The sequence below is a fragment of the Solanum pennellii genome, chromosome 10 (assembly GCF_001406875.1).
Source record: "Solanum pennellii chromosome 10, SPENNV200".
In the NCBI taxonomy this organism is placed as follows: Eukaryota; Viridiplantae; Streptophyta; class Magnoliopsida; order Solanales; family Solanaceae; genus Solanum; species Solanum pennellii.
Genome location: NC_028646.1, coordinates 74,853,161 through 74,863,939, shown reverse-complemented (window position 1 = coordinate 74,863,939; position 10,779 = coordinate 74,853,161). Strand labels below are relative to the sequence as shown.

Here is a 10,779-nt window from a genome sequence, read left to right as displayed (position 1 = left end):
TTTCAGAATTCTAAGTGTTTTGGAACGAGACCCCCTCGACGGTCCGTCGTGCCCATGACGGTCCGTCGTGGGATCCGTCGTCTCAGCCAGTTTTTCCAGAAATAAAATCTGCTGCTCAAAACGACTAAACAGGTCGTTACAGTCATGCTTAATTATCTCTTCTAATTCAACTTTAATATTTGTATAATACACTTTTAGTAAAAGTTTCATTCATTTTGCATGTTATTGATTGATACATTATGTAATACATTTTTAATTCAAGTTTAATTCATTTTGTTGTTTATTATATATCTTCTTTTGTTACAAAGATGAATCATATCTTCAATTATACTTGTCTCGTACACATACACCTTTAGATTTGAGAAAGTATAGACCATAAAGATGACATCATATCTTCAAATCTCCATTTATTTAAACCTTCATATCTTCATATATACTCAAATCTACAAATTCTCATCAAGTATGAATGCAATTATTTATATAATCTTCATTGTGATGAAAATTGTCGACACGCCAAAGCAATAAATAAATAATTAATCGACTTCTTCTACAAACTGAGCCGCTCCGATTCTTCGATGTATGAATTTCCAACTTTTTTTATAAATCTTTTCTTTGATAAAAGTTTTTTTTATATATATAATATTGAATGATCAAGGAAGAGCACAGAGAGAAGAGTTGCAGGGAGAAAAAAAGATAGAAAGAGCATATAAAGAGACGATGCAGAGAGAAAAGAAAGCGAAAGAGGAAAAGAACATAAAGAGAGAGAAGGTGCAGGATGGAAAAGAAGAAGCGAGACATAGAAAGAAAGGAAGAAACAACGCAGAAAAGAAGTTAAATCTAATAAAATAAGTATACATAATATTGCTATATATTGCTATAGATGGTAATATTTAAAGAATATGTCTAAAAATAATATATTAATTAAAAGGGACTCACCCAAGTAATTAACCTTTTATGTTATCATCGTGAATCAAAGTGCCCGTTGGTGCCACTCTTCATTAACGGCTCAAAATAGGTGATGTTTAAAAATCAGGTTTAGAGATGTGTCATCTATTCGATGGTCCACATCATCTAATTTGTCCCACGTTATTTTAATCCATCACAATAAAATTTAACTCGACCCAGAATTGAACCTAACTCACTTCCCTTTTAACCCAACATATTAAGTGGGATAATAAAGTTGAAACATGGTACTTAACAATTCATGAACAAATACGCGCCCAAAAATTGAATAGCGAGAATAAATCATATATTATTATAAGTGGAAGCTCCTAACCTTAAAGTTGAATTACCATTTTACCCTTCACTTAAATATTTTTTCTATTTTTTAAAATGTAAAAGTATTTGAAATAAATAATTAAATAATATACTTTAAAGTAATAAAGATATAATGAAAGATAAACAGTCATTCAAACAAATGAAGTTCAAACATTTCAAAACATCTCTTATTTAATTTTAAGTTAAAGAATTTGAAGAGTTCCATTGATAAAATTATATACATGATTTTTCCAACAAAATACATTATTTTGATGTCTTCTCATGACAATAGCATGTGAATTGATTTATCTCACAAAATTCTTCTTCAAATTTTTCATGTTTCTTTTGATCAATAAATTTTAGACATATATGTATATAGATAAAACTAATATTACATGTTTTGTTTCATTCTTTTCATCGAAAATTTATGTTTTTAACGCAACAGGTGATAAATAATTCTAGAGAGTTTTTCATTTGGACAAAAAGTCTGCTCAACATTCATGAGGTAAAACAAACCTACTTGTGTGAGAAAGAATATGTATGTTGTTTCGTTAATTTATTGACGGTAAATTATTGGAGATTATAGTATCTGAATTAGAATTTAATCATTTCAGTGCATTCGATGCATTCTTCAAGAAGGTAAAAGGCGTCATGGACATTTATTTGTTGTTTGGTAAGTATTATTTTTCATTTCAATGTTGCATATTTTTACTTAGTTCATTGTTTGTTACATTCAATTTTTCGGTTGAAGGAAGGTAAATTGACTACTTTTTCTTGAATAATGGCAATGAAAAATAAAATAAATTTTTTCATTTACATGTCTGATATACAAATCTTCTTTTAAAGATTATGTTTGTTATAACAAGTTGATTATCATGTAGTGAACACTCTAGGTTATTGGATAAGAGAATTGAATAATTCATATAATTAGTTTTTTCTCATAATTAAATCTACAAAAATTAGCATGCATTATATTTAATGTGTTTTTTTAGAATTTATAAATGATTTACTACTTGTATGAAAATAAAATCATGGTGTGATTTCATATTTGTAAATAAATACCCCCTAATAACGAAAGAAGAGGAAGCGTTGAAGAAGAAAACGGTATTGCTAAATATTTTTATATTCTGCAACTTTATGTTTTTATTAATTAAATTTAGAACTTATTATTTCATTTATTCTATCTAGAAAAAAAAGTATTTGGATAAAAAATCTTATAGATTCTTTATACTCATTTTAAGGAGTATATACTCCTTTTAATTTTTAAACATAAAACAATATTATTAATAATCTTTATACTTTTTTTAAAAAAATGTGTATTGACTGATATAGGTAAACGGGTGAGGGCGAGTCCAGAAATTATTATTATTTTTATTATAAGTGAGAAGATTTTAACTTTAAAATAGGATTATGATTCTACCCTTTTACTAATTTAAATATTATTAAAGAAATAGTTAATAAAATATTACTTAAATAATACTTATATGGTATTAATCCATTATGTTTCTAGGTAGGATTAATTGAAGAAATGTTTACTTTGTTTTTTATTCTAAAATAGCGTTTGGTAGATGAAGTGTTTCGTAACAACAAAAGACAGTAAATTATATTCGAAATATCCTTTAACATTAAAGAACAAAAAATGTCCTTTGAATTACCATACATCTTAATATGGCACATATTTAGATTTTAGTAAGAAACTTTACATATTCCCAACTTTAAATAATCTAATTCTCATGACGTTATGTATATCATCAATTTTTAAATGACTTTTACAATTCCAAACTTGTAACTATAAATACCAAAAAATTATCTTCAAAATCACTTTATATTAATGCATACACTTAGTTATTTCGATGTATAATTGTTGATGAATGATTATTGGTGGATGTAATTACACTGACACATTGTTCAATACAATTACTTTTTGTTGATGCATACACTTTGTTATTCTAATGTATAATTATTGATGCATAATTGTTGATGAATGTAATTGTTCATCACACATGCAATAAAAAAGAGATAGATCTATTTATGCTTTTGTTAGTTATTGAGGAAGTTCCTCTATTCTTATAAACTAGAACTATTTCTCTCTTTAATTTTTGTTGTTTAAAACTTTTAGAATTCATTAGCTATTTTATTATTTTTAGTCTACTCTATTTCATTTTATTTTCGAATTCATTAGTTAATTTGGTGTTACACTCTCTCTTTTGATTACTTAATTTTATGAATAACTATTTATACATATTGTAACTGTATTTAAATAATTTACAAATATTATACTAAGTAGCGTTCAATACAAATATATTTTTTATTCTGAAATTCAATTTTTAGGTATGCATACATTTTATGATAATTACAAGGGACAAACGTGCAACACACGTTTTCAAAATCTAGTATATCAAAAGCGCCAATCAAAATCTCCATCAAATAACTTCAAATTTTGTATGCAATCACCTTGTACTATTACAACAAGTCTAAATAACACTCACTCCAAATTTCTCACATAATCATAATTAAAATTTAATCACACTTATTTAAATTTGTTCAACAATGATGGATTGCCTTAAAAATCTATTTTCCACCATCCAAATATATTTAGTTAATTGAACTAATGTTTGAAATACAATTACTGCTGATTAAGATTAGAAGCTTGAATTATTTTTACAAAGAAACGCCATACCAAGTTGAAGAGCTTATTTGGAGTTGGATGTTGAATCTTAACCTATTATTTTTACAACTATACAAAGTTATATATAAACCACTTGGTTCCAATATATATACATATATGTATATGGACTGTATTTATATTAATTCTCTCTTAAACTTACCTTTCAACTATCATAAAAAATTCATTGCTCACATGGTAGCCATATATTAGTAAAAGAAGCTAGCAACCCAACTTCTCTTAGTTGGTTTTTCATCACACAGTTTTCAAACTGGGTAGGGGGCATCTGCTAACAGTTCTAACAAACTTCACAAAAATAACGAGCCTTCATCGATACAAGGGCATAACATAAATTTTCCATAGTACAACCCTGAAGGGCCCTCCCTTTGCACAACCAAAATACCAGATGTATTGTGGACGAAAGCATATACAACTTCACAAATACAAATTCCGCATTTCATTAGCATGACATACATATGGTTCATACAAAAACGACGAAAGAAAGGTACTACTAGTAATAATAATACTGGAGGAAGTAGTCCACTAGCTGTACGGGAGCCTCAAATGTGTCATGATGATACATTATTTCTCACTATCTACTTATGTTTTTGGTCAAAGAATTACTTCTGCTTAACTAGAGAACGTCATGCGCACTAACGTGCAATTTGACGCGGGGGCCTCCTAAAAAGGTTGAAGAACAAAAGGCATAAAAATAAAAATAAAGAGGGTGGGTGGTGTACAAGTTGCATCTTCTGAAGCAGCTTCTTGCCCCACGCCAATTTATCATCTGCAAATACACAACATAATGACAATTCATTTTCACAGTATTGATGGAAAAACACAAGATTCGAGGAATTAAATAATTTCAAGATTGAACAGAATAGTGTTTTTGGCCAAGAGTGATGGAAAAGAGGGGAGGGAGGGAACCACTTGATGAAATTCATTACAATGCCAAAACAAACCGTAGTGACATGAGTAAAGACATGCAAATATTGTAGATAATAAGATCAGATAGTATCATTTCTTTATTTTATCTCCAAATCAACTCCAAAAACACAACCTAAGGATCTTCTGCCGTTAAGAAGAATTGACAACGTCATAAACAGACTGCTACCTTGATTCTGTAATGTCAACTAATCACCAGAGACATAACTTTTTCCCTCGTAGTACCTCTTCTCACTAGCTGCTTTCTTCTCATTTCGCTTCTGCAGATATAAGACATAGTTAGATCCATCACATACATGTTTCGATTCAACCAAGCAAACAGGACCCGTGCCTCAATAAGCATTCAAACAAATGGACAGAATCGCATAATGGCTGAGGGAGGATATGATCCAACAATTCAGCACCAAACTTGAATTTCGCAGGATTTTAAATCTCATCAAGCATCTAAACAGCTAGTTACAGAAGGATGACACCATCATTTGATGTCAGATAAAACAACACAAGGAACTTGACATTAAGAAAACTTCAATGACTGGGAGTTGAAAAAAAATAGTTGATTTCCCCAAGATACTTAATTCCTTTCAAGGCTAGTCCTATGATGACGACTGCCTTAATTGGAAAATGCAAACTAGAGGACTTCTCTCTGTTAGATCCTTCTACTATGCACTGTTCAGCAATGAAAACCAGACTACTCAATGGCCTCGGACTCAAATTTGGAAAACTCTTGCATCCTACAAGGTAGCATGCTTCACCTGGATTGTCTCTAAAGGGCTTGTCTCCCACGAGATGTTCTACAAAAGAGAGGTTACCAATTACGTATCAGATGCTTACTTTGTGGCATGCAGAATGAAACTATTGATTATCTTTTCCTACATTGGAAGGCTTCATGACAGCAATGACAACATTTTTGGTGTTTCTTGGGTCTACGATGGGTGAAGATTGATGCAAAAGTCATCCCCAAGAGGGTTTTAAGAATCTTAGGTCTATAATCCAAGTACATGGAGAGAGATTGACGATGATGTTACTCATCGCCTTGGAGCAGGGTTGATAAAATGGAGGCTCGCATCCATTGCCTTGTGTGATAAGAATGTGCCACCAAGACTTGAAAGGCAAGTTTTATAAAGTGATTGTCAGCTAAGTTGCTCGGACTCTTCATTTCGATGTCACACCCATGTCGACGTGACACGGGTCTGGGTGTGGGATTCGTACCAGATTTGATCAATTGATTGTGGGTACTTCGACAGAAATTAGGGACAGATACAATGATTTCTGTAATAAGAAAAAAACTAAGGTGAAATGGAAGAAAAAGGAATAGCTTGTGTGTAAAAATTTCTCTATTAGTCCTTTTCCTTTTTTCTTCTCGGGTTTCCTTCTTGATCGGTATTTTCTCCTTGAAATACCTTGTATAATATCATAATTTAGACATAATAACTCTATTTTAGATATTTAAATTATTTTTAGTCAATCCCCGCATCCGTATCTAGACTCATACCCCCGAAATGTTACAATTTAAATCATGAAGGATCGGCCTCTAGATCCACACCCATATTAGACACATGCACCCGAGTTTGAGCAACATAGGTTGTTAGACAAGCTATATTGTATGGGGCTGAGTCAAAGGCGTGCACTTCATCTCTTTTCAACTAGAAGCGAGACACAACACAGGCTTTTTGCTTTTCATCTGATCATGGAGAAAGACGCACACTTTCAGTTGAAAAGCGAGAAGCGACTTGAGCAATAAAAGTGAGACGCATACACTTAAGCCATATTAGGGTTTATTAAAAATATTGTAAAAATATGTGACCGTGAATTATGATTTCATTGTTGTTCTTGTGACTTCTTCATATGCTTCAACTTGAAGGTAAGCTCTTTGCTTCTTCTTCTCTTTTACCTTACTGCTACGTACTCTATTATACTACCGGGGCTGGGTTACTCTTTTTTCTCTTCTACTTCTCTATTTTCTTCGGTTCTTAGATGCACTGCAATTGTTTTGTATGTTCTGCTATGTCCTTTTCCCCATTCTGCTGCTGCAATTTTTTCTCTGTTCTTAAGCTTCATTGTTGTTCTGGTGCTGTAATTTTAATCTAGAATTGAAGATTTGCTTAATATTATACTTGTATTGGATTCTGAGTGATTTTTATTATTTTGCAGTTAACTTACAGTCTAGCTCTACATTATCAGCTTTTTCGCATAGGCTGCACCTTTGCTTTGTGTCACTATTTGGTACTTGTTACAAAAATTTCCAAAGATGATGTTCAGAAATCCTTGTTCAAATGAATATAAAAGAAACTAAACAAGTACATAGTGGAGGTGAAGTAACCTGGTAAGCCTCATGATTTGACACAATTCTCCTTATTATTGTGCTTGTTGTAATATCTAAAGGACTATCCAATACTTGAAAAATGCCCATGCTAATTGGTACAGCATATGGGTTACCCGTCTCCTGCAATATAAAGTATCATGGTCAACAAAGAAAAAGGACCTTGTAGCCTAATATTCTCGTAAAAGACCACATGTAACCATAGAATACCTTCTGAAAATCGTTGTCCTCAGCTACTGTTCCATGAACAACTAAAGAGATATTAAATGTTGTTATCTGCATCAGTGTCCAATTGTAGAAAAAGTCAGTACACGATAATGAGGAGTAACATGATATACTCTATGAGATCAACTCAAGAATGAGAGGAAATAATTTGCTTTGAAATTACAGTTTAGGCAAAAAGTAAAAACATTAAATTTCTTAATATCCAAAAGGAAATTTTCTGATCAACAGAGATCCTATGGAAACAATGCAAAATGAAGATTTCCAGTCAAAACCACTAAATAGTGAAATTTCCTCTTATCAAATATGAATTATGGGGGGAAAAAATATGTATGACAGTCAACAGACAACAATGTAATAATTTTCCTTTTGGGAGAAGAGATGAAGTAAGATGAACCTAACTTTTATATATGTGTTCCAACAAGGTAGAACAAGTTACCCCATTATTAGGATACTTACAACAACTAGAATCTGAACTCTTTTGAGCAAAGCAAATAACAAATGAAGTTACTTATAAGAGGAGAAAGACAAAATACTAAATTACCCAACCAAGGGGAGAACTGAAAACTGAGGGATCTGAGGGCCTCCCATACCATTTAAGCCAGCCAAATAGGCACAGAATATTAAGAGTCTCGACTTTTTGCTACAGAGGACCAGCCTCTATCAAGGACAAAACTAATTCTACTACACTTTCAAAGGCAATGAAAAGAAAAGAATCTCAAAGACATGTTTGAAAGATCTTTGTTTCCTAACATATACAAAACCAACCTTTTGGTCAAACAAAACATATACATGAAAGGACCTCTAAGACATGACACATCCACATAACAAGAAAGAGATCTTAAAACTACGGAATTCAGCTTCCATTTTTTCATTTCATCCAGCTTTTATTTTCACAAGACCAAAATTTCAGCCCCACACAGACCTTACGAGGCCCTACCAACACCGGAAAGGATTGACCAAGACTGGGACAGGCAGATGGTCGATGGCAAAGCTAATGGTGAGCGGTGACATCAACAGACCAAAATTCAGGCGTTAAGGTGTGAATATCCAGAACCGACAATCTCAAGTGACAAGCGAAGATCTTCAGGGGTCGGAAAAAGGATTTTGGCCGGAAAAAAACTTCCAACGACATGCATCAACACCTAGAAAACCAGACTAACGTGAGGTAAAAGCTTTTGATAGCTAGAAATCTTAAGAAAGGCCACCAGTGACCAACAATGACCGTCGACCTATGTTCTCAGATATGGCTATGGCACCCAACGCGGGTACAGATATAAAAATCGCGTTCATCATCACCTATATATAAAGAACAGAAATATAGGAGTATGAATACGGGTGTTAAGATACAACTAATTAAGGTATATGACAATATACACAAGTATATATTTCGACAACTAATTGAAGTTGTTAAATTATAACTAGAAAATATTAATTTTTTTGTCAGCACTTAATATTTTATTCATTAGTTATCTCGTATACAAGCACAAGTTCTGGTGCTTTATGTGAATATTAGTATGACTTAATCCCAAAATCAAATCAAATATCCAATTGACCTATACTTCTTGTTTTATGGGTGTAGTCAAAGCACCCAAGTTAGATTGAGAAGTCGCCGAATCCAGTGTGGATCCCACACCCAAATCATCCTGGACCAAAATGGGTGCACAAGAAGAATTTTGACTTGGACCTTTCACAGAAATCAAAGTTTGAAGGGATGACCATAAAGAGAAAAAGGAAGAGAGATGATCAACTCTATGTTAGACACTTTGCGTACATTTGTGATGTCTTTCCTACTCCTAGCAAGGTGGTCAAGACTTAGGAGTTTGGACGGTTTGAGTAGGAATTTACTGTGGCAAGGAAATGAAGTGCGCAAAGGATTTAACTTGGTGAAATGGGAATCAATTCAGCAAAGCAGAGTGTATGGAGGTTTGGGGGTCAAAAACTGAAAGTTAAAGAATAAAAGTCTACTTATGAAACGGTTATGGAGATATAACGAGACTTTGTGGAAAGAATTAATCCAACATAAACAGGGCCAAGCTAAACAATTGTGCACAAATATTGTTACAGATACTTTTGGCGTGGGGGTATGGAGGATCATTAGAGCTTTCTGGTCAACCTTGGCCTTTGAAGGTAAATTCAAATTACAAGGTGGCAGGGGTGACAAGATCTTATTTTGGAAGGACAACTGGAGTGGACAGGGGGCATTGCAGGCTTTATTTCCTGGACTATTTTCAATATGCACCAATCCTGAAGTAACGTAGAGGAGATTTGGTCCCCTCAGGGCTGGAATTTAGCTTTCAGAAGGTTGTTAAATGATTGGGAAATAGCACAGATAGCAGATCTGTTGACATTAATCAGTGGTTTCCAAGGATTTAATACGGATACATCACCGGGACGGACTGTTCTCAGTAAATAGGGTGTACATAGGGGGCTAACTGAAGTAATACGAAGAACGTGGGAAATCTTGTATGAAAGAGTGGCATCAACTAAGGTGAAAGCTTCATCTGGCTAGTAGTTAGAAGAGCTTGTCTGACACGTGAAGCACTACAGAAAAAGGGGAATCTATATTGCTTCAAGTTTCTCATTATGTAAGGAGGCTTTGGAGACAAGCAACCACCTTTTTCCTCCATTGTACAGTTAAAGCACAAGTGTAGGTGTTATTCATCAATTTGGCTAAAGTGAACTGGTCTATCTGGCATACTGCTGCCTTTTAGGTTATTGGATTAGGAGGGAGGTAGCAAGAGCCAGAAGATTTGGTGAAAAACAGTACCTGCCTGTAAGTGTATGGTGGAACATTTGGAAGGAAAGAAATGAAAAGATTTTTGAAGGGAGCACCATGCAGAAGATTAGTGGAAGGTCATCGCTCCTTTAGGTTTTGGTGTAAATAACATTGTATAAAAGAGGAAGTTCAGTTAGTTTGAATTCATGGGATTACTGTAATTAGTTTCTATTATGTGTAAATTTGGAGGTAGCCAGCATTACGTTAATGCACAGGAATACAAATTTACCAATTTCAAAAACAGGAAAATTTTGAAAGTTCTGAGCAACATAGCCTTCGACCCAGATTCAGAATCATTTTGGCTCAAAATGTGGCACCAAACATGCAAAAGATTAGTGGAAGGTCATCCCTCCTTTATGTTTTGGTGTAAATAACATTGTATAAAAGAGGAAGTTCAGTTAGTTTGACTTCATGGGATTACTGTAATTAGTTTCTATTATGTGTAAATTTGTGAAGGTAGCCAGCATGACGTTAATCCACAGGAATACAAATTTACCAATTTCAAAAACAGGAAAATTTTGAAAGTTCTGAGCAACACGACCCAGATTCAGAATCATTTTTGGCTCAAAATGTGGCACCAAACCTTGGGTG

The 10,779-nt window shown here is 33.2% G+C and overlaps 1 protein-coding gene across 1 annotated transcript in view; it reads right to left on the bottom strand.

Moving 5' to 3' along the window:
* Positions 1–4,350: 4,350 nt before the first annotated feature.
* LOC107002564 (ethanolamine-phosphate cytidylyltransferase) overlaps positions 4,351–10,779 on the bottom strand; it is a 19,531-nt gene continuing 13,102 nt past the window's right edge. The window contains exons 7-10 of the mRNA XM_015200627.2: positions 7,398–7,463; positions 7,188–7,310; positions 5,037–5,127; positions 4,351–4,709 (exon numbers count right to left, since the gene is read on the bottom strand). Coding sequence (XP_015056113.1) covers positions 5,056–5,127; positions 7,188–7,310; positions 7,398–7,463 — 261 coding nt within the window. The 3' untranslated portion in view covers positions 4,351–4,709; positions 5,037–5,055. The remainder of the gene's footprint in view (positions 4,710–5,036; positions 5,128–7,187; positions 7,311–7,397; positions 7,464–10,779) is intronic.